The following is a 24,438-nucleotide window of genomic DNA, read 5'->3' as shown; positions in this document are numbered from 1 at the left end:
ATAATGCAATGAAAAAATTTAGACACCACATGTTTGTTCATTGCAGCCCAGTTCACCTTCTCTTAGAACACTGTGGAAACATTGATTAAAATTGATTCCCCCTGTGTCATTAGATTGATTTCTCTTGCCACTAAAAATTCCCTCAGTCAGCCATGCAATTCATGAAAGTGATTTATTGGATTCAAAAAATATTTAAATAAATAATTTACTGGTGCAGTATATTAACTGATAATACCACGTTTACAAATACTTTCATTTACTCATGCAAAGGAAAGACTGAGTCAAGGAAGGAAAGAAAGAATATTTGTGATGGCATTCCTTTCAGCATTTCTGATTCACTTTGATACACAGCTACTGACCTTTGAATGATGGCAGGTAGTCAACAGTTCATCTACAAGGTACTGTGTAAGAATATTTGATTGGAAAATAATTGTCTTTCAGACAGCTCATTAATCATTTAAATATGACAAAATGTATTATTAATCAATGCTCCCTTCCTGTGTTTTATAGTACATTATGCTGTGGGTTGTAAAAAGCTGTTCTCATGTACTTAAATTAAAATGGCTGCTGTTAAAACATTTTGGCTTTACTTTAACTCCAGGCTTTTTTGGGCACAGTTTTGATTAACCCAACAACCCAAAAAGTAAATAAAAAAGTCAAATGGAGTAAAAAAAAAATGTACTCCTCTCTTACTGGCACTGCAACTGAACTGCACAGCCTTCCGTGGCTTTAAGTTAAGTTTCCAAACACTTGGATTTGTTTCAAAATGTTCAAACTCTGGTGTTTGTTTTTCCAGTCTCTGCTCTACAAGAGGGTCCATGAAGCTCAGTTCAGGTCCCACCTGGCCAATGAAATGATGATGTACCACATGAAGGTAAAGTCACCTTCACACGTATCAGCCGCTCTCCCACACGGACTGTGTTTTCTGAATTAATCACTGTCATTTTCTCAGGATGAATCACTATGTATCATAATTTAGGTTTCAGAGGAAGAGGTGACCAGGCTGCTGGTAACGGGGATTGACCCAGTGAAGGAGATCCATCCCTGCTTTGCTGAGTTCACGTACACACCGCGCTCCCTGCCCGATGATACAACACCCATGGTGAGGTTGAGGCGAGATGAGTGGTACAGTGTGCATGTGGCAGAAGCACCAAAAGAAAGCTGACGTGATCTATCCTGTTTTTTATGTCTCCAGTGCGTCCTCAGCATGTTTGAAGATATGGGTTTCATCAACACATACAAGATTGACATGCACACTCTTGCCAGGTCTGAAAACACTATCAATTCATACCCGACACACAGGCAGCTGTGTGTATGTCTGTGTCCTCCAATTACTTTAAGTGGTCTGCGTTGTTAAATTGATCTCTTGTGTCTGTTTCGATGTTGATTTGTCACTTCTCCTACAGAAGATTTACGAATGCTTTAAGTGTTTCTTTGGGTGAATCTGCTTGGTAGGCTTTTTTATCAGTAAATTTTTTAAAGATTTTAGCCAAAAAGGAGACCCAATACGCTGTATCTTTATACTACATAAATCACTGACAACATGCTGAGATGTAAACAATAATTTACCTGCTGCTTTGGTGTCAGGTTCTGTTTGATGGTGAAGAAAGGCTACAGAGATCCACCCTACCACAACTGGATGCATGCCTTCTCTGTGTCACACTTCTGCTACCTGCTCTACAAAAACCTAGGGCTGTCCAACTACCTCGAGTGAGCTCACCACTCCTAAACACTTGAAAAAAAAATCTAATTTCGGAATGTCGCTCAAATCATCCCACTTTAATCACTCTCTTCTCCTTCCAGGGATATAGAGATTTTGGCTCTCTTTGTCTCCTGTATGTGCCATGACTTGGACCACCGTGGCACGAACAATTCTTTCCAAGTCGCCTCGGTAAGAGAACAAATTAAGTTTCTGGTTTACTGATGTGTGCACAATGAGACGTCAGGATGTCATACAAAGTGAGAAACAACATGGCATTGAACTTGAATTTTCCAAAGCACGTAGAGTGCAGTAGAGCAGCACTTAAAAAAGATGACTTTTAGATGAAGCACATCAATAAGACCAAGACACTGTTTTTCTGTATTATCATTGTGTGGTTGTGTGTCTGTGTCTATGAATGTACCCCACTGTGACACAAGATGTCGTCGTGATTAAAAGTATGTCACTCTGTTCCACTCTAATTGTGCATAACCCCAGTAACAAAAAGAGACACATAGATTATGATCTGTCATTATGCAGCAAAGGTCACCCATCAATTCATCAGAGGTATCATTTATATTTCAACTCATTCAAGTTGACAAGCATAGTCTTTCTCAAGAAGTCTGGGTAATTTATTGAAAGATTTTCTTTCATTTGAATTAATTCAACGTGTACTATGAAGGCATTGGGTTTCATTTGTCTGTATTTCCATTTTCAGCAATCCGTTCTGGCTGCTCTCTACAGCTCAGAGGGATCTGTGATGGAGGTAAATTTAAAACTAACCGCTGGTTATACGTTTTTTTCATTCATGCTGAATAAACTTCACTTCACAATGAAGTTGTTGGGTTCTAGTGTGACATCTAGTGGGCAAATTCTAATTCTGTGTGCATTCTGCAGTGAGAGGCATATAAATTGGTTTAAATTTACTTCAGAAGTAACTTTTTTCTCATCACACTTTATTTTCCATGACAGAGACATCACTTCGCCCAGGCCATTGCCATTCTGAACACTCATGGATGCAACATCTTTGAGAAGTTCTCCAGGAAGGTGATCTATAAAATGTGACATTCACACATGCAAATGTCTCTCATTTGTCATTCTAATTCCTTCCGAATCTGCTTTCACTATGTATCCCAAGCTGAAGTTATATTTTATGTGTTTTTTAGGACTACCAGCGCATGCTGGATCTGATGAGAGACATCATTCTGGCAACAGACCTGGCTCACCATCTTCGCATTTTCAAGGACTTGCAGAGGATGGCTGATGGTACGCCACAATGGTTCAGTATGCACAGCCAGTATAGTCTCTGCCTTTGATTTTACTCACCTTTGATTTGATTTTACCTTTTGATTTTAACCTTTCCTTAGATTAGAAAGATTAGAGTATGAATGATATTTACGGCATATAGTATTAAATATTAGAAATAGAGAATTTATTCTTTGAGTGTGATATGCTGGTTTGGGATCAATGACACATAAGATAATAAATTTTTATTATTTAGCCAAATAATCACTGTCATACATACAGAGTGAATTTATGCATCTTTTTCATCTGCAGTATAGCTTCATTCCTGGCACGATATAAAAGGCACTCTATACTTTCAAAATGTGTTGTATTTTGCAGAGATGTGGGGTCGAATATGCAATTTTCATCCATGACATTCATAATATCTCCAATACTTATTGAGGACAATTTAGCCTTTTGAGGAGGCAGTTGCACTCTTATGTAATATAATTGGCTGTAAACTCCTGGCCAGTGGTTTGTTGTGCCTGAATGCCACCAAATATAAGTCATCCTAAGTGGATTTTATTCGTAGTTATCTAATAAAGTGGTTGAGCCAAAGAAAGTGATATAGAGAGTCAGAGCACCATTTATACATCTCTTACCAAATGTATTAAATGTACTTATTTAACATACAAATGTGGGTTCTGACCACCATGACTCAACAAGCACTTAAATCATGCAGTTAGCAAAATTTTCAAATGGTAATAGAAATAAATACAATGTTTTCGAATTAGCTTTTTCTCTGTATCATTTTCCGCATCTGCGTGTTTCAGACGGATACAATCCTAAAAGCCGTACCCACCGCTCCATGTTGCTGTGCCTGTTGATGACGTCATGTGACCTGTCAGACCAAACCAAGGGCTGGAAAACCACACGCAAGATTGCTGTCAGTAGAAGTCCATACAATACATGTGTCCATATCAAAATGCTTTAAGTACTTAAAACTGACTTGATGATTTAGTAAATACATTAATTCATCACCATACTTGAATATATTATGTCAGCTTAGGCAATTACGTGACACTATAGTTTATACATGTGCAAATGTTTAGACTGCAGTATATTCAATATACAGTATACTTATACTTTAATTAATTTAATTTAATTAATTTAATTAATTTAATTATACTAATAATTTTAATTAATGCAGTACAAGTCGCACAAATGAAGTTGTCATAGTGTTTTAATACAACTTTGATATTTAAAACAGCTTTTTCCAAGTCTAACCCAAAACACAAAAGTGTGACATGATACAGTTACATGTCAGATGTCTAAGTTTATACCGTCTTTTTTTAGTTAAAATGTAGTTTCCCCCTAGTTTTACAGCATCTCTTATTCCCATCATGACTATGCAGTGAAACAGACTCATTTCTAGGATTATCAACATTATGAGATGCAAAGCTGAACAGTAAAGAGCATTTCAGGCTACATTCTGTTTTGTGACATGGCACTCCATTTCAGGATTATGTTTAATCTCGGTCTACCCCCTTTTCAAAGACCCCCTGACCCTTGTCCTAAATCCAGCAACCTAAATCTACAAATACCAGACACCTCCAGCAAATGCACTTTTGTATAATTTAGGAGAGGAAATTACTCTACAGTGTTTTGTATTTTTCTCAGCAATTGAATTATTATAAAGGATGATGGCATTTTATCTTACATCATCCAATTACTTTTGTGTTTGCAAATATGAGAAATTCTCACTCAAAGCTACAAGCCCAGACTGTGATATGCCACGTTGTTATAAAGTAGGGTTTGTGTTTGAAATATCCCATATCTAAGCTCAGCGTTGATTTGAGTTTAGAGGGATAAAAGATAAAGTTTATACCTCTGTTAACGAGGAAATATGAAGTGGAGTCAGGTTATATTTGCTGCAACAGTATATTAACGGAAGCTATATTTTAAGAGGAAATAAATCAGTGTCACTATCATTATGGAATCATATGAACAATAACGGATGTCTGCTGTTGTGTCCACAGGAACTGATTTATAAAGAGTTCTTCTCTCAAGGAGATCTGGTATGTGTTAGTGTGCTCAAACTCTTAAATAACGTGAAATTATTTTTCAAGTAGCTGAGGTGATTTTTTACATTTTACACATGGTGAGCTCATTATTTATGTCTGTCTGTGTGTGTCGGTGTGTGTGTGTATGTTTGTGTCCATGCAGGAAAAAGCCATGGGAAACAGGCCCAGTGAGATGATGGACAGAGAAAAAGCTTATATCCCAGAGCTACAGATAAGCTTCATGGAACATATTGCCATGCCCATCTACAAGTGTGTATAAAAAAACATCACACCCTACCTACACACTTCACATTGACCATATACCCTTGTCCCCACATTACAAGCAATGAGGAAATAACCACTCAATTCTGCAGTTTCTGCATCTTTAAGCTCATGGCTATTTTCAGTGGTAAAGCTGTATGAAACCATTGTAGACCCAGAACCAAACAACAAAGAGTATATTTTTGTTAGGGTGACACTAACAATACTCATGAATCATGCTAATTCAGCTGGACGTGTAAGGAAGCAAAGGTGCCTTTACGGGTTGTTCACTTGCCCCAAGAGGGCCACTAACGGCGTTATTGCAGGTTTCGCAAAATGAAATAATCAGATTAATATGTGATTGCAACATAATTTACCCCTTTTTTGTTTGAGAGCGATGCACAATAGTACACAATAGTCGTGAGGATGTGTCTCTTCAAAAGCATATTGACTAATAGCTCATATGTCACTCCTGTCCTTTGCCCTTTTAGGCTGCTATCTGAACTGTTTCCTGGGGCCACTGAGCTGTATGAGAGAGTGGCGGCAAATCGAGAGCAATGGACCAAAGTGTCCCACAAGTTCACCATCCGTGGGTTGCCTAGCAACAACAGCCTAGATTTCTTGGACCAAGAGTATGAGCTGCTGCAATCCCAGGGTGCTTTCGGGAGTGATGACCACTGCCTCAACGGTTGCCTTGACAATGCAGAAGGAGGGAGTGGCCAGTGACAACAGTGGGCTACCATGAGTTTCATGAAGTTTTCTGAGGTCCAATAAGAGGCAGAGGATACCTTTATAGTGACCTAAGTGGGAGGGGTCTTGCTGCTATCACTCACTTAGATGCTTAGCAGGCCATGCAGAATGGACAGGACAAAGTTTCAAAACAATTCAATCAGAAAAGTGATTGGAAACGGGTGGATCCATCTGAGCCAGTTCAATGATTAGATGCTAATTGTTGCTTCTGTCTCCAGTTCAGGAAAAAAGCAGAAGGTGGTGACTTTGTCTTTTTTTTTTTTTTTCTTTTTTTTTTTTTTTAGCAGCTATCCTGGAAAAATAAGTTTTTACCACAAGTTCATTAATACAGTACTGATCCTGATTAAGATTGTAAAAACACACACGCATACACACAGATGTACATGCACATACCATTCGGAGACACAAGAGAGAGAAAAGAAACCATTCATTGTTATGGAAAAACATTACTTTGACATGTAACAGTAAGATAAAGTGCTATACTTTCTGTAAGATGTTTCATAATAGCTTATATTGATTTCAGTGGCTCACAGAAACAGCTGCCATACTGTAACCCCTCACCTGATGCTTATGAATGCATGTTGTATTGGCACCTCATGTATTATTCCTTTTATCTGGATCCATGTTGATTTCTTCATGGCTAAGAAAGCCACACAGTCCATTTTTATACCACTAGAACAGATTTTTCTATTCAGCTCTTCGAAGGATATTTAATTAATTCATGATCATGAAGTTGCACAAAGGAGATTTTTTTTTTTCCCATTTGCTTAGAGAATATTTTTACCTTCATGTTTACCGATCCGCTTTTTCTAATTTTTTCTTTGCTGAAGGGACAATTTGACAATCACTGACCAATGACAGAATTACAGATCCCTGGCTTTGAAGCCTCACTTCTCACACAGAACATTAAAAAGATATGTTCTGTGTATTTCATTTGCATGCCACTGCATCAAGTATTCATTTAGTTACAACAGTCTATACTTAATCTAAAGTCAACCCTTACTTTGTTTTTCTAAGCACTATTTTCACTCCTTTGCACCTTTTTACACAAAATGTTTTGGGTTACTGATTTTGTCATGAAACCTCTTCAGATAGAGAGCAACCGAAGCCCTTTAAAGATCCATCTCATTTGTTAGTATAAATGTGCCAGAATAGAGTGTGTTATATGGAGTGTGTCATTGGGTTTGTCATATGGATCTGCCTTATTGCGCATCTTTGCTGCCTTTCTTAGAGCTTTTAATATATGAAAATTTAAATAAAGCGTCGGTTTAGTATGTATGTTGTATATTTGTTATAGACATAGTTTGAGTATCAATGTGTTGACTGAATGATCACCTTGCTCAGAAGATGTATATTCGTGAAACAACTGTGTAAAGACCTCAGATGTCATGTCATTTCAATTATTTCTGCTCTAAGTTACATATAAAGCCACCAGTTGGTATTTGCAGACACAGCATCTTTTCAGTTGTCAGGCCACTCCAAAATTGTGCTCAAAAACGGGCTAGGGATGTAGCCATCATAGAAATGACTCATTGCTAAGCATCAGCAGTTCACTATTGCTGCACTCTAAAGGAAATGTTGGGAAATTTAGAGCTAAACTCTCAGATTGTGCCTCGTAGGAAAACCTGACCTTTTGCGGCTGTGGGATTTTGTGTTATTATATGCCATATTCAGTTTTCAAAATGTATATTGTTTTTAAAAGGAAATGCTGCAGAGCTATGCTGAGATCACCACAGAAATGAAAAAAAAGAAACTTCTATAATGGACCCCACCCTGTTGGCTGCGTGTGAGGGTGATAGTTTGCAAGTGCATGAGTAGAAGGATGAGTGGGTGAGGAGATGAGCAAAAACCAGAGAGAGAGAGGGCCACTGGAGGTAGTCAGCTGAAGATCAAGATTGAAATTTTTGGTAGAAGCGAACATTTGTGTTTTTTTCTGCTGTCAACAGCAGCTTGGAGTGATCCACTAGACTTTTTTTTGGTTATATCTCCCTTTTTATGCAGCACAAATAATTATTGTGAAGGTAGATAAAACTATTGCAATCATAGGATTTAATTAAATAATTTTTCTTTGAAAGTATCCCATAAGGGTGAATCAGAGGAGAAAGTTAATTAGTCATCAAAGCGGTTTGATTTATGAGTTATACCTACACTGAGAAATGCATTAGCACGACTGGAGGAGGGTGTTTGATCTGCCTTAGTTTGCTACATGGACGAATTATTTTTACTACAAGTTTTTAGAGAGCATAAAGATGTGTTGTGGTAGAGCACCACCCCCGCTTCCATCTCTCACTGTCACTTTCTCAAACTATTTCTCTCGCATGGTTTTCCATTTTGTGTTACTCTCAAATCACTGTTTCATTCTTATCTGCCTTTTTTTATGTGCAATATGAAGTGTCTGCCTCTGTGATGTTGCATAGACTCTTATGTAAATACGTATGCCTATGTTAAATTATTACTTCAAGTTTGGGTTTAAGAGTTAAATCAAAATGTGTTCATTGAAAAAAAAGTCAACTGGCTCGTTTCTCTCAATTTTTTTGAGAGTCCAAACTTAGATCAGTTTTCTATACTGAGTGTTTATCTGTCACTTCATGTTTGTTTTGATCTTCAGGGCTTAATGTGCCAAGCAAACATTTTCTACTTCCTGGTCAAGCTGCAAAAATAAAAAAGAAAAAATATTTTTTTGTTATCTGATGTTTGTGTGTTGATGAGGGCTGTTTTCACGTGAAACGTTTCTGTTACATCATGCCGAGGTCTGACATTGCAGCCCACCCAGGAAGTATGTACCCAGTCTATTTCCCATCATCACAGAGCAGCAGGACTCTAATCTGTGATGTAGTGTCATTGTAATGATCACCTGTGACATTATTGTTGAACGTGGCGAAAATGTAATTGCTGTAAATATCAAAGTTTCAAAAAGAAAATGTTACTTGATTGTGTGTCATTATTACAATGGGAAGTACTTCAATTCTGTAATGTACTTAAAGTGGCTGCATCCTGTTCTCTTTTTTTCATGCCATTTTTGAACAACCTCAAGTTTAGACAATTAGACCAAGAGGATGAAAGAAAATTATGTTTGTGTTTAGGATATACATACATTATTCTATCACAAAGAAGAACCCAAATCAATCTGAAATGTATAAATAATGCTTATACTGAGGACTTAAATTATTTGTTTTTTTCTGAGTGCTGGTGATCTTGTTCTTCTTCAAATGTAATTAATAAGGACATTTTTGACAAAACAAATGGGTGAAATTTAGATTATTATTTTTTCTTTCTTGGAATAAACCTGGTGAAAGGCTTCTGGGTTGATGTCTCTAAAAGCGCACAACACACCATTCAAAACATTGTGGTTTTGTCTATGCTCCACAATGTAAACTGACCAGAGGAGTAATGCCTTGGTTGCTGGGAGTTGGGTGTGAGGATCATGTGACACTGGAGCTCTGTGAAAGGGATCTAGTCATCACAGCAGCAACTCTCTTGATCATGGTGAATGATCCAATTTACTGATTCTGTATAAGCATGGCCAGATCACACATGTTCTGACTCATCCCTCCAACAGTCAGCATTATCTCCTCTCCACATTCCATATGTAGTTTAAATAAATATCCAACTAAATCAGTCTTGGAATATGCACCTTTTTCAAATTTAACAGGGGTCCCATCATGGGATTTTAGCTGATATTGTACCTACAATTGTGCCTGGCTCCAAACAGATTTGGATTGAATCAAATTGGCCCTTAACAAATAAAATAAGGCAAAACATTAAAAAAAATGGCAAATTGTGTCATCTAAGGCAGAAGGTATTAAAACTAGCATTCAGGTAATTGAAGGATGAGTATTTCTTGTGTTTCTTCCATCAGCGAAAAGTACCCACCATAGCAGATTTGGGAGGACCTTCCTTACAGGAGAGACATTGATTAAACAAACACTATGTGTAATCTCTTCACTGAACTGTTTGTTATAAGTAGTAACAAGGCTTCTTTACCAGATTAATTTACAATTTGAAGTGGTTGTCAATTTTTGGTTCTAGTTCACTGCAATTCGGATTGAAATACTTACTTCTTGCGATTGTACCGATGATTACTATTATTTTGCAGATTATAATTTTTCCATACACAAATATGTGAATTCATGAATAAGAAAAACAAAAACATGGACTTTGTAGAATATGACATTATTCATTATAAACAACAGAGCCATTTGAGGTTTTTTTTTTTTTTTTAGATTATACTACATGGTGATTTTCAATACAGTTTTTACCAATAATATATATTTTTAAAAGTGCCCTTGGTACTTTTACTGGAGTGAAGGTTCAAATAAATATTTTCTACCACTGTCCGTGGAACAGCTACAAATAAAGTTGAAAATTTGCTCTCAATGGTTCATTTCTCGCGTTAGTTGGAGTGCGTGAGCTCTGCGCAATGAGAACTGCAGGCAGTCCGCCATTGCTGCGTGAAGAAGTATCATATCTGGCGTCTGGCTGTCAACAATAAACTTGCGGCGCCGGGACGTGGAGCCAACGAGGTCGGGTGAAAGCTCGTCTGCTGCTCCATAATCCAGTAGTCACCCCCGTCCCTCCCCGGAGAACACTTTCATGTGAATACAGAGCCCCCACGGACGAGGCAACCATGTCCAATCTCAGCAAAGGCGGCACCAAGAAGGACACCAAAATGAGGATACGGGCCTTTCCTGTAAGTGCACGCAGCGGTCGGTGCTCCGTCTGCCCGACGGGCGGTGACTCGACCACCGCGGTCCGGGCTGCTGGCTACATGCTAGCAGGCTAACCAGATGAGCAGCAGACACGATTCGTCTCTCCGTCAAAACACAGCAGCCGTCAAATGCTCAGTCGCCCTCACTCCCGGCTGGTTGGTCGGACGGCTACTCTGTTAACCTCAGTGATAAATTTTTATGAAGCACTCTAGTTGTCTTTAGCTTTCAAATAAACACCTCCTGAAAACCATAGCCTGCATACTGGCTCCGTCGACACAGCCAACGCTAGCGTTAGCCCTGGCTCCTGACACTTGTTGTTTTGAATGCTTTTGGCATTCTCTTTTATCAAATGCATCACATTTCTCTGGCTCTCAGCTCCAGATCTGGATGGTACTTCTGTACCAAAATGCTAGCCGCATATCAAAACGCACACTAGAACAGGCAGCATCGCTGCCACAGCTTTAAATTAATGCTAAATAAAAGAAAACAAAAAGAACAGTCGTCTCCAGACGTGGCTTTGCACTATTGACCCGGACATTGCATATTAAATGTGTTACTTCTGTGGTTAAAATCGTAATGTAGGTTTCCTTTCCTGGTCTTGCTAGCACTCCTTTTGTCTGCAAGTCACTGACAGACCTCATTTATGAACTGACCTCATTCTGGATAAAATGAAATTTCCCCCTGTCTGTGAACTGCAGATTGTGACTCTACAGCAGATAAACTGACTAATTTCAAGTTGTGTGGCGGTGGCCACACAGTTGGCTCATGTTAACCCAGAGAACCCCTTTACTGGTGAGCCTGTTGAATGTGGTTCAGTCCTGACAGACTTGCTGTCACACCAGCATCTTATGCATGTGTTTGGGCTTGTCTGCTGAAAAGGGAGCACACGCTGTTCCTCTGCACTTTGGGTGGCGCACATTAAATGATCTTGCTTGGTCAATATGTTTTGGGCTATTTGAAGTCCTCCAAGCATTCTGGGGATACCTGCACAAGTTTAAAGCTTCTCAAAATTCATGATTGCGTTGATGCACTGCAGTGCAGTGCTGCGCAGAACTGGAGTTTTTTTTTTTTTTTTTTTACTTTATCAATATGGCTGTTTTTGATACATCAAACATGTTTTCCAACATTAGCTTGTAATCTGAAACAAGCAGCTTTGAAACAGCAACTAAAATCTCAAAAAAATGGAGTTGCAATAGGTTTCAATGGGCACAGCAAGACTGAACCATTTTGGTCAGTGTTGTCATATTTAGAAGTGTGTGGGATTGGCAGATCAATAAAGGACTTCAACTGAGTAATATCACACCTATGCACATGTATTGTTAGTCCTTAAATATTTAATACTAAGTGGTCAAGCTATATGACAGGCCCTCCTTCAAATGCCTAGATATTGATATGTATCTTAATTTTTGCACTAAAAGCTGAAGCTTTTATTTTGAGCTAGGGAAACTTGGGCCATCTTAATGATCAAAACGAATCAAACTGCAGAAGCATAACAGCAAAAACAAGATGTCTAAAAGTGTCTCTTAACTCTGTAATCAAATGAAAGCATTTCTGGACTGAAATGATCTGTTACATTGACATCACTCTTGGAGGTGTTAACATAATTACCATGTTATGACCTTTATGTTGTTTTGTTTTGTGCTCAGATTGATTCAGCTACATTTTTCTGTCAAGATTAGTAACGCTTGCATTATTTTTCTTAAATGAGCCACCTACAGCATCAACACATGCTCAAATAGGTATTCAATAATATGTACTATTATTATATGTTCGGTAGAGATTCTTAAGGGCATTGAAGGTAGGAAAGTTAATGTCACCTCAGACTTTCAAACAGAGGCAAAATGTCCCCTTCGTGCTTTGTTTGTGCAAAAGCTCATGGACATGAAGATGTATGTGTTACCATAATCGCAGGTATCCTTAGTGTCTTTTTCTTTGTAACAAAGTAGATAAATAAAGACTAAATTTACTATTTTCGATCATTATAGGGTGCCACAAAGGTTGTGGTTATAAATGGGAACTAATCAGGTAAGACATTTATATTGCACTCCACCCCCTGCCTCTCATTTCCAATGCAGCAATCTGAGAGAAGAACTACATGGAGGCTTTATTTAGGAAAACACTGCTTTTGCTTCAAATCACAGGTAATGGCTAATTTATTCAATCTGTTACTGGCTACCTTTTGCAGATGACGATGGATGAGAAGTATGTCAACAATATCTGGGACCTCCTAAAGAATGCCATCCAGGAGATTCAGAGGAAGAATAACAGTGGCCTGAGCTTTGAGGAGCTATATAGGAATGCCTACACGATGGTGCTCCACAAACACGGCGAGAAGCTGTACACCGGCCTGAGGGAGGTAGTCACGGAACATCTTATCAACAAAGTAAGTTTAGCTGAGTTTACAGCCTCCCACACTGGCAGAACTAACCATGAATATGACAGACTGATAATCGTATGTGTCCTTGATGAATATACATGCATCTGGTGCACATAATTGGCTATTCCTCAACCAAACAAGATTTGAGTATTTTGAGGTGCCATGCAGTGCCTTCCCAGGAAATCATTTGCATGAAAATATCACTGAATCTGCAAGCAAACAGGCTTTTTTTTTTTTTTTCAATGTCAGAAGAAATCACAACACTTACAAGGATGCACCATTTAAATTTAGTTCATTTGACACTCAAACATAAACCTACGATACATGCTGTAGTTTTTGTGTGTATTAAAGAGTATTTGGCTTCTCTGTCACTGAAGCAGGTAATAGGTAATTACTAATACCTACTCAATGTTTAAATTGGTATTGAAAAAATAAACGACTAAGCTTACATTTATGAACATTGAAGTTAGTTACAGTTTGTGGTACAACAGAAAAACCAACATGTGGATAGTTTTTATCTGCTTCTCCAACACATTCAGAATGTAACCATAACTATCCATTCATGAATAGCACTGTGGGGATTAGCAAGCATTAGATTTAAGTCAGAAAGTCAGGCAATACGATTTTAAAGGCTGTTACTCAAGTCTTGTCTGGTGGGAGATTTGTATAACTTCTTATTCAGACCTCTTTTAGACAGGTTTTTCATTTCTGTGGCTGGCTTGGATTTGTAGATGGCGTTGAGTGGTAATTTAGTTCAGGTTTTTCAGCTCTGGTAAGGTACACATTACAGTTTTTCTGTGACAGGAATGCATCAGTATGTTTTTGAATGGCACCTTTACACAACACACTGTTCTCCAATTCATTGTATTAATATACCTGTCAGAGCCAGCTGGAGCTGAAATGGATGTGGTGAATGGGATAATTTTAAGCTGTCCAAGTCTGTTTCTTATATAGTTGGAAGCAATGGTGACCAGTGTTGGAAGCGATGATATTAGTCTGTTTCAAGAGTAAGAAAAGCCATCAGGGAGTGTTTTTCCTAAGCGGTCACATTTTTTCAATTGCATATGATGGCAACAAATGTGATATATGTAGCGAATGCTTCTGTATAGCTTGCAGTGTGCAGATATAAAATAAGCAATATTTCAGCAGGCTGCTCTTGTAAACCAGCCAGATGGTTTTACAACATAATTAAATGCACATTGTTAACTTGGCAAGCTTAGTAAATTATCAGTAAGGGACTGTCAACAAGGAACAGATCAAAGAGAAAGATCTGACAGCAGAATGTGTTTTTATTATTTAATAATGATCCATATATCACTTTCAAAGTAACACAGCAATAGTGGTGTGCATGTGGCCTGAAAAACAAATGCCTCTCAGACGTCTGAGTTTAAAAAAAACAGCTCAAAGATGATAGTTTTCTAGGAAGAATGTCCAATGTTGAATCCTGCTGTACCGCGCAGTAAGGTCATTTATATATAGTAGTCATTTTACTTCTCCATTGGTTCAATCATTGGCCTGATGATCTTTGCCTTCAAGTATTGCTGTTGGAGTTGTTCCTCTCAGCTCAGTTTGCTGCCCGGCACTGACCAGGTAGACTGAGCAGCAGGTAAATTTTGAAGCAGAGATAAAAGGAGCAACAGATACACTCTGTTTTCATTTAGGCAAGGCCTGAAGAAGAACTGCTGTTCACTTCCATGTTAGTTCAACCACAGCCAAAAGCTACAAAAGCTTGTGGTTTCCTTCTTCTAGTGTTTTCCTACTGACTGCAAAAATATGGCAACAAATGTATAAACATATATAAAAAAAGCGATGGATGAACTGATTAGTTGCAGCACTGCTTCCCATCTTTCTAACATCTTTTATGATGAAAAACATTTGTGAAATTGTTTATGTGAATTTAACTTTGTATATTTTAGTGTATATTATCACTTATTTACTCCTTAATAATTGGCTTATTTACTTAAATAAATTATGAGTGTGCCCAATGGCTATTTAATTACCATAAATTATCATTTTCATATTTATGGGTTTGCTTCTGCCCTGCAATTTGGCATTGTAAAACAAGTAAAGGTTGATCTTGTGTAAGATTAGGAGCAGTGGGTAATTGATCATCTCTGTTCAAAAAAAGAAAAAGGGAAGGTCAGTGTGCCCTTAAGAATCTTACTCTACGGAGATGTTGGTTTACAGTGCTGAGTCACACTGCAGTGTGACTATTATGAAGCTGTTGTCTTTCTGACTAACAGAGAAACAGCTTAGTAAGATGATAAAAAAAAGACTGCCTGAGTAAGAAATCTCCACTGTAGATGTCAGCTTCATTCAGGAACATTCTTTTTCTTTTTACCGATGAGATTTGAAATTGTTCATGATTAGGCATTTACAGAACATGCTGAAACATGCCCCGTTTTTATTTATTGCTTTTTGTGTCATTCAAAGGTACGAGAAGATGTCCTCAACTCCCTAAACAATAACTTCCTCCAAACCCTAAATCAGGCCTGGAATGACCATCAGACAGCGATGGTGATGATCAGAGACATCCTGATGTATATGGTGAGAAGCTCCCTCCCCCCCCCCCCCCCCCCACCACCACTTAACACAGCAATTACACAACTGCATACATAATGTCAAGCACTAGTTTTGACTCACCAACTCTGTGATTAGCACAGCAAAATAACAGTTTTGTCTTATACATGATCCTAAAAGTGGGTAAGTCTAACCAGACTCATCCACCTCAAGTTAACTTGACTACATGATAGCAATGACCGAAGTGTAAATCTAATTTGTTGATCTATGATAATTTTTCAAATTTTAACAGAAACTGGATGTATTTGAAAATGGGCCTGAAACAGTTTGTTGTTGATCACTGAGGAAATGAACAGTTGTAAATTTTACTCCAAAAAGTTATTACAATTAAATAAAATATATTTTTACAATGCAATTGGGCAAAATTCTTTATCTGATAAAATTGTTCTCTGTGTGTGTTTTCTTTTTTTGTTTTTTTGTTTTTTTTGTATGTGTCTTTGCGTGTCTACAGGACCGGGTGTACGTACAGCAGAATAATGTAGAGAATGTCTACAACCTTGGTCTTATCATCTTTAGGGATCAGGTTGTTCGCTATGGCTGCATCAGAGACCACCTCCGACAGACTTTGCTGGACATGATTGCACGTGAAAGGAAAGGAGAGGTGGTGGACAGGTAACCAAAAATTCAAACACGGAACTAACTACATGACAGCCTACTTTACTGGTCAATCAATTATTAGCTAATGTTGAGAAGTTGATTTCAATTTCAAAATTAAACTTCTGGGATGGTAATTACAAAAGAAGGCGGCAAGCGGGGGCTTTTTTTCTTTGCTGCCAGTATGTTCTGTTTTTGCTTTTACAATTGATTTAATTGTCTTTTATGATAAAATTTTTGTGGCATCTATAGTATGCATGTGACATGAAAATGTTTTTTTATTGCTTCTTTTCAGTGTAATATTGCAGCTTAGACATTTGTGTTTTATTGTTCTATATTACTGATTTTTGCCTTCAAGATTTGGTCTGCTTCTTCTCTTCTCCAGGGGTGCCATTAGAAATGCCTGCCAAATGTTAATGATCCTCGGCCTTGAGGGGAGATCTGTTTATGAAGAAGACTTTGAGGCACCATTCTTAGAAATGTCTGCAGAATTTTTCCAGGTTTGTGAGCAAATAACTGGTGTGCCTCTGTGCCAGCAGCATCCAGGGCAGAAGGCATTGTGTTTAATGGTTGTCTCTGTGTTTGTCCCATTCCTGTGAACACATTACAATGTGATCGTATGGTGAACAGTGAACCAAATATGATTCACTGAATATCAGGATCACCTAGACCGGATTTTTGCAAAGCTGACACAGACCATTTGGACTGAAGGATGAAAAGATTTGAATTTTGTAGTCAAAGCTCACTGTGACCTCAGAAAATACACATTTGATCATAACTAACCAATTCAGTTATGACACAACTAATTTCTCCAAGGAAAAATGATGACCTGACACCAGCCATTAATAAAACATTTTTGCTAAAACATTCCTGGCTATTATACAGTACTATAATTTAGGAAAGTAAGATTGTAATCATATCGCTTGACTGGTCAGAAGCATACAAATATAAGGAAGTAATCATAGTTTATTCTTTATTTGGATCCCTGTTCATTGTTAACTTGCTTACATTTGTTCCTTCTGGGATCTATATATATAAATCACTGTATCAATATAGACGATTTTAGAAAAAGGAAAAAAAAACAATGGCTTAAATTTATCACAAGATAAATTAATTAAAATCTATTAGAAGGTATTGGTGGGCAAATGTTTGTGTACACCAAACACCAAAAAATAAAATGGTGCTCAATTTCAATAAAAATGATTCTTTGTTTAATATTTTTCTTGTTTTTCTTCAGATGGAGAGCCAAAAATTCCTTGCTGAAAACAGTGCCAGTGTGTACATAAAGAAGGTAGAAGCCAGGATTAATGAAGAGATTGAGCGAGTAATGCACTGCCTGGATAAATCCACAGAGGAGCCTATTGTCAAGGTTGTGGAAAGGGAACTCATCTCCAAACACATGAAAACAATTGTAGAGATGGAGAACTCAGGACTCGTTCATATGCTGAAGAACGGCAAAACAGACGGTAAAGATTCCACTGTATGCAGCTTATACTTGATGTGTTCTGCAGTTGTAGTTGATCATTTATCAGTAAAAACGAAATCCATATAACTTGGAGGAAGAGTTTCTGCTTCATTCCACAACCCAGAGTAAAGTAAATCCCTGATGGTTTTTATTAAACCTTGTAACTGTCACTTGCATAAGACATATGTCTTCTTGGAACAATCTTGCAGACACAGCGAGTTCCCCTGTGTCTCTCATGTCACAAACAATGAAACATGAGGAATGTAAGACTGATTTGATTTTCTGTAGTCATAAAAGATTTTCACAACGTTCAGCTCAGATGTACTTCAGTCTCTCAATTCACTATGTGCAAATATACCTCTTTTTCATCAGATTTCATCTGATCAGTCATATTCAGTTGGGGGAAATTGATGTCTAATGTGTGTGTATGTGTACTCATGCATCTCCATCTACAGACTTGGCGTGCATGTACAAGCTGTTCAGCAGGGTTCCCAATGGGCTGAAGACCATGTGCGAGTGTATGAGCTCATACCTTCGGGAGCAAGGCAAGGCTCTCGTGTCAGAGGAGGGCGAGGGAAAGAACCCTGTTGACTACATCCAGGTTAGATGCATAGTTTTCAGGAAACATTGCAATACAGTTTTATTATTGCTTATCTCTTTGAACTGCCAGGAGCATTATGTGATTTTTAGTCTGTTTTTTTTTTTTTTTTTTTTTTTTTTTGCTTCAGCAAAACAGGAGATGTTTACACATGCTCTTTTTTCAGCAAATGAGAGAGAAAGACTGGAGCTAGTATTTAGCCTGGTTAGAGATCATGGAGAAATTTCCACTGGCTTAACTGGCTTTAACACACTATAGCATGCAAGCTTTGACCACAATGCACTTGAATTACCTCATAGTGGAGGATAACTGCCCCCCCACCCTGCTGGTCAATATGAGGTCATTCAGGTGACGAGAGGGAGAGACCACTGTATTTAAGATCCTAGTTATGGTGAAGTTCCTGTGTAACATTTATTTCTGTGGTTTGCAGTTTAACTCCTACATTCCTGCTCTCACTCACATAGAAAGCAGCTTCTGTGTTTTCTGAGAAGATCCGCTTTCCTGTGTTTTAGCTACTGTTGGAGCTTGAACTGACCTCAGCTATTGCTAATACAAACTGCTCCCGTATCATCCCCCTTTATCTTTGTCTCTCTGCCTCCTTCCTACAGGGTTTGCTGGACCTGAAGTCTCGCTTTGATCGTTTCCTCCAGGAGTCTTTCAATAATGATCGGCTTTTCAAGCAAACCATAGCTGGCGACTTTGAGTACTTCCTTAACCTCAACTCTCGCTCACCTGAGTACCTCTCACTTTTCATTGATGACAAACTGAAGAAAGGTGTCAAAGGGGTGAGCCCGCTTATGGATAATGTAGAGATGAATAAATTTGCTAAAAGTTTTTGTTACTGATAATCTAACAAGCTTTTATTACTTTGTTCATTCAAATTCAGTCTAGTTTAATTTTTCTTATGTTTAATTCTGTAGTTCAAGCTAAAGTTGTGTACCATTGTATATTTTATGTAAATTATTATTAATCAACAGCTTCTCAAAGTAATTAGTATAAAACACAATACGTAACTAAAGTGAAATGGCACATTCTAAATATGGAGTGAAATCCATTTTCATAACTTGTATTGCAAATCAAAGCAGACAGCAGATTATTAAATCTGTTTCGCTGCCCTTAGCTGTTGTATATTCTGCCTTTACAATGGGTGGAATTTGGCTCTGTGTCATACTTTTGTTCATTTTATCCAGTTGACGGAGCAGGAGGTGGAGTCAATATTGGACAAGGCCATGGTGCTTTTCCGCTTCATGCAAGAAAAGGATGTTTTTGAGAGGTACTACAAGCAGCACCTGGCCCGCAGGCTGCTCACCAACAAGAGTGTCTCTGATGACTCTGAGAAAAACATGATCTCAAAGCTCAAGGTAAGTTTATAACGAGCAATTTTCTGGAAAAATAGTGACATTTTATGCAAGATTAATGAAAAACTTGCGACCTCTGGAAGGGAAGGAGTTATCGGCTGCTTTTTCTTTTTTCCCCCTGTCCTTATTACTTAAATAAATATTTTTAATGTGTCTTGCACACCTGAAGATATCTGTGAGCCTCCTGATACTGAAAGGTGTTACAATCACACACCTTGCATGAGCTTGTTAATCTACTCTGAATCCCTGTGGTAAGGATTTAAATTTTAGATAGAGGAAACATCATAAGCGGGCACATCCACTTACAATTGTTAAAAATGAATTGACTACCATATGATGAAAATAGCATTCTCATTAGCTTAATGTTCTTCTTTTGGTCTTCATTGCTTAGACCGAATGTGGCTGCCAGTTCACCTCCAAACTAGAGGGCATGTTTCGTGATATGAGCATCTCCAATACCACCATGGATGAGTTTAGACAACATCTACAGACAACTGGGGTGAGGATATATCCCAGAAACTCCTTCTTTGAAAATAAAAAGCCCATTTGTTACCTGTAATCATTTTTGGTTATAGCGTCTTGCATTGTGACATTCTTTTGCTGTGGCTTTTTGTCAAGTTTGTGTCACTGTTTATAGTATATTAATTTGTGTGTTATTGTGTGAATTAGTGACTGCAAAAACCATTTTATAAATTTAAGCCATTTTCTCAAACACATTATTGAATTGGTAAGAACATATGGTATTTTGAGTTTGTGCGGTACATTATTGCCTCTTTTAGATTAAAAGTACATGCAGCTAGCTTGAGTAATTAATCTGTTATAGTTCAAGTTCTGCCTTTTTCATTTGTTTCTAAATTTGCAATGATAAATGTCAATGTGCAAAAACAGTAAACTATATGGTGTAATTACATCAACATAATCTGACACCTGACTGTGTGTGTTTTTCTAACACCAGGTGTCTCTTGGAGGAGTTGATCTCACAGTGAGAGTCCTGACTACAGGATACTGGCCAACACAATCAGCAACACCCAAGTGCAATATCCCTCCTTCACCACGGCATGCATTTGAAGTCTTTAGAAGGTTTGTCAGTTTGTACTCTTCATGCACAGAATTTCTTGTTTATCTCTCTGCATGATTTTTCAATGGCATGTTGATTTCAGTCCAGATATCCATACAGCATGATTTGTTACAAGTGAAGGCTGTAGAGAGAAATTGTGCTTTTCAGTTCACGATGACACACACTTGTGTGTATTCCACCAAATATAATTACTATAAAGTGCTGCAATGGTTGTATTGTGCTATATTGCCATATTTTTTTTTCAGGGCCTGTTGCAGCAGCTGCTAACACCGAAGTTACATTAATTGTGGCACACTGACTATTGTCAGCGTTTAACTCTGAGCAAATTCACTCTGCTTATAGGTTTTATCTTGGAAAGCACAGTGGCAGACAACTCACACTGCAGCACCATATGGGCTCTGCAGATCTAAATGCCACATTCTACGGCCCCATAAAAAAGGTATGTATTGCCTGTAAAGAAGAATATCAAGTGTTAGGAGGATGAAAGAAATTATTACACACGTGCGCGTGTACTCCATGTATGGAGTAATGAATTTATTCCCCGATGTTATTTTATAGATTTATATAATTTGAAGTAACAGAAAGCATTTTTCTATACAAAACGATATTTCCTGTCCACTTTTGAACAGGAGGATGGCTCAGAGGTGGGAGTAGGAGGAGCCCAGGTAACAGGATCTAACACCAGAAAACACATCCTGCAGGTCTCCACTTTCCAGATGACCATCCTCATGCTTTTCAACAACAGAGAGAAGTCTACCTTTGAGGTACAGAATGTAATTGAAATGTTTCAAAATGAAATGCTACATAATTGTAAGTTTGTCTGTCTGTTACAGCTTCCTTATTGGATTTTCATTGACCTGAACTTGTTCTCTCCACCCTGTAGGAGATCCAGCAGGAGACGGACATCCCAGAGAGGGAGCTGGTGCGAGCACTGCAGTCACTGGCATGTGGGAAACCCACACAGAGAGTCCTTACCAAGGAGCCCAAGTCCAAGGAGATTGAAAATGGCCATGTGTTTACAGTCAATGACCAGTTTACATCCAAACTGCACCGTGTCAAGATACAGACAGGTTGACAACTTAGGTTTCTCTGAGGTTTTCTGATTAGAAGAAAAATAACTTTAAATTATTTTGTGCAACTGATTCCCTATCAATCTGAGAGCTCTGACGAAACGTGTTCTTCTGCCTTAATTCCGACTTTTCCTTTGGATTAATTCACTCTTCTTGTGCGCCTCCTAGTGGCTGCAAAACAAGGGGAGTCAGATCCAGAGAGGAAGGAGACGCGGCAGAAAGTTGATGACGACAGGAAGCATGAGATTGAAGCCGCTATCGTTCGCATCATGAAGTCTAGAAAGAAGATGCAGCACAATGTCCTAGTAGCAGAGGTCAGTTAGCTGAGATGGTTGCTTTCACTTCAGAGGGAAAATCATAAAACCTGATTCTGCATATCACACTGGGCTCCAGTTTTGTATTTTTTTAGATCACATTATCCTGTCAGTCAGACCTTTAGTCATAAATAATGTCACATACTAAGGTCATGACTGAAAATTAAATGAATAGCAGTTTTACATTACCTTCCTTTGACTGCAACCTTTCCTCAGTATTTACTGTATCATGTCCAAATAAACATAAACAAGGTGACAATAAAATTTTAAAGAGAGTAGTTATGTTTTAATTATGATGATTAATACTGAACGGTGTTTTCTGTCTCCACAGGTCACACAGCAGTTGCGAGCTCGGTTCCTTCCTAGTCCTGTAGTCATCAAGAAACGCATTGAAGGACTCATTGAGAGGGAATATTTGGCAAGAACACCAGAGGACCGTAAAGTGTACACTTATGTAGCATAAAACAAGTCAATTTAATGAAAGCTAACATCGAGTTGAGAGAAACTGAGAGCCGTGTTTTTTGTGGACTGCTATGCGTTTGAATGAACTTGGAAGTGCTTTCATCGTTGATTCTGGGAAACACTGGGAAGCTTAACTTTTCTTCCATAAATTGTGTAAAAAAAGAAAAAAAAAGAAGAAGATGAAGGCGAGCAAAGATGGGGAAGTTTTCTAGCAATATTAGATTTCTTCTGCTGACAGAAATGAAAGGAGGGGATCTAGTTTTGTATAAAATCTTGTTTCTTGTGGCCTTTGGAGAGAATTGGGTGAGGCTGCTTGCTGGTTAACTACATGCTGTCGAGAACGAGCATCAACATCTTAAAGCAAACACAAGGCTATTTGGAGATCAAGAAAACATTTGAATTATTTCCCGTTTAAAATGTTGATGTCATTGTGTTATGTTCGTCTTTTGTGGCACAATGGTGGTTGTACAGGTTGACTGGCACTCTTGGCCTTTTCCTCCCAGAGGTTTTTAAATTTAAACAAGAGGACAAAGTGTTAACTGGCACAGACCTGGTTTACAACAGTAAAATACATTTTGAGTACTTGAGTAAATATGAAGAGTGCTTAAATTATGTTGCAAATATGTCTGTTTTTTGCCATTATTTTAATGTCTGGTAGGACTCAAGTGCACATCACAGCTGAAATATTTAATTCCATTTTCAATATTTTGACCAGGTCTGTACTAGTGGTTAGAGAGATCAAGAGCTGTAGCTTCACAGCATGCTTCTATCTAATGGATCAATCAGGGGAACAACACACACAAAAGTTCCATAAATGCTGTTTGGTCTCTCATGACACGTTTTTCACTTTAGGCCAGCTGTAGGACTGGCCAAAAACGATCTCCTCTCTTTAAATGGAAGGTTCCTTGTGGTGCGGGTTTCAAAGAGGATTTTTTTTTTTTTTCTTTCCATTCTCGACTGCATTTTGAACAGGTGGAACCAGTTTAGCACCATGTTCTAATGTGTACAAATTGTAAAATAATTATTGTACTCACTGAGAAGGTGGATTGTACAGGGCCTTGTTTTCATCATATTAAATGTAGAATTTAAAAAAAACGAAGGGATGGGTTTTTCTTTTTTTATATCTGTCACGAGAAAGTCTTGGCAATTGTTGGAAAAGCTTGCCTCTCTAACTGTAATTAAAACTCAATTTAAATGGCAAGTCACAGCTAAAATCCCTGTGTTCATGTGAACTCTGCAAGCCTCAAGTACTTTGTTTGCTACACTGTGATTTCAGTTTTAGCATTTTTCTTTCCATCGAAATCTCCATAAGGAAAAGGAAAAGCACACAGCAAGTTATAGTCAACGGTATGGTCCTTTTGGAGACTGATTGTGGTGCTGTTGAATCATATTAGATGTGTTAGTAGTATTTATCCTAAAGACAACACATTATAACCTTAGTTATTATTGAGCCCCGCAGTAAAATAGAATTAAAATCATCATAACAAATGCAGAAATGTCATAACTGGTATGAAATTGTGAAATATTACAAGATTAAAGCATTTATAATGCCATTTTCTTTTCATATAGTTAATTTATAATATGAAACTGTCACTGGAATAGTCTGGTGTTTTATCCACCCTTTTCCACCCTAAGATAAGTTTTAAACATGTACAGAGACATTTCACAGTGCCATGGTCAAACTATGTTAATTTTTTCAGCATATGTTTTGCTATGAGGACTTCCACAGAGCTGCTTTGTGAAACTAGTTAGTCAAACCAAAACCTTTGTCAAACTAAATGAATCTGCTATGTAGAGTCATAAAATGTACGTGACTGAAGGGTTAGGAATGAACTT

At 37.9% G+C, this 24,438-nt stretch overlaps 2 protein-coding genes across 3 annotated transcripts in view; both read left to right on the top strand.

Annotated features, from left to right (window-relative positions):
- Positions 1 to 9,290, top strand: part of pde2a (phosphodiesterase 2A) — an 86,795-nt gene extending 77,505 nt beyond the window's left edge. The window contains exons 20-31 of the mRNA XM_029518356.1: positions 797 to 874; positions 980 to 1,102; positions 1,196 to 1,266; positions 1,588 to 1,710; positions 1,804 to 1,891; positions 2,418 to 2,465; positions 2,672 to 2,746; positions 2,866 to 2,965; positions 3,757 to 3,869; positions 4,963 to 5,001; positions 5,150 to 5,256; positions 5,739 to 9,290. Coding sequence (XP_029374216.1) covers positions 797 to 874; positions 980 to 1,102; positions 1,196 to 1,266; positions 1,588 to 1,710; positions 1,804 to 1,891; positions 2,418 to 2,465; positions 2,672 to 2,746; positions 2,866 to 2,965; positions 3,757 to 3,869; positions 4,963 to 5,001; positions 5,150 to 5,256; positions 5,739 to 5,973 — 1,200 coding nt within the window. The 3' untranslated portion in view covers positions 5,974 to 9,290. The remainder of the gene's footprint in view (positions 1 to 796; positions 875 to 979; positions 1,103 to 1,195; positions 1,267 to 1,587; positions 1,711 to 1,803; positions 1,892 to 2,417; positions 2,466 to 2,671; positions 2,747 to 2,865; positions 2,966 to 3,756; positions 3,870 to 4,962; positions 5,002 to 5,149; positions 5,257 to 5,738) is intronic.
- Positions 9,291 to 10,430: 1,140 nt separating this feature from the next.
- Positions 10,431 to 23,715, top strand: cul3b (cullin 3b). 2 transcript variants are annotated; one of them, XM_029518357.1, is made up of 16 exons: positions 10,431 to 10,687; positions 12,892 to 13,089; positions 15,517 to 15,630; positions 16,115 to 16,275; positions 16,643 to 16,757; positions 17,495 to 17,723; positions 18,178 to 18,323; positions 18,929 to 19,105; positions 19,511 to 19,681; positions 20,070 to 20,177; positions 20,634 to 20,758; positions 21,099 to 21,195; positions 21,386 to 21,520; positions 21,640 to 21,826; positions 21,995 to 22,140; positions 22,472 to 23,714. In XM_029518357.1, the coding sequence occupies exons 1-16, from the start codon at positions 10,625 to 10,627 to the stop codon at positions 22,601 to 22,603; spliced, it is 2,304 nt and encodes a 767-aa protein (XP_029374217.1). In that variant the 5' UTR covers positions 10,431 to 10,624; the 3' UTR covers positions 22,604 to 23,714. The 2 variants fall into 2 exon arrangements, with proteins under 2 accessions (XP_029374217.1, XP_029374218.1); XM_029518358.1 differs by lacking the exon at positions 12,892 to 13,089 and having other exon boundaries at positions 10,625 to 10,687; positions 22,472 to 23,715.
- Positions 23,716 to 24,438: the final 723 nt, after the last annotated feature.

The sequence above is a fragment of the Echeneis naucrates genome, chromosome 13 (genome assembly GCF_900963305.1).
Source record: "Echeneis naucrates chromosome 13, fEcheNa1.1, whole genome shotgun sequence".
NCBI lineage: Eukaryota > Metazoa > Chordata > Actinopteri > Carangiformes > Echeneidae > Echeneis > Echeneis naucrates.
The sequence above is the reverse complement of the archived record's forward strand: the minus strand, read 5'-3'. Positions and strand labels throughout refer to the sequence as shown.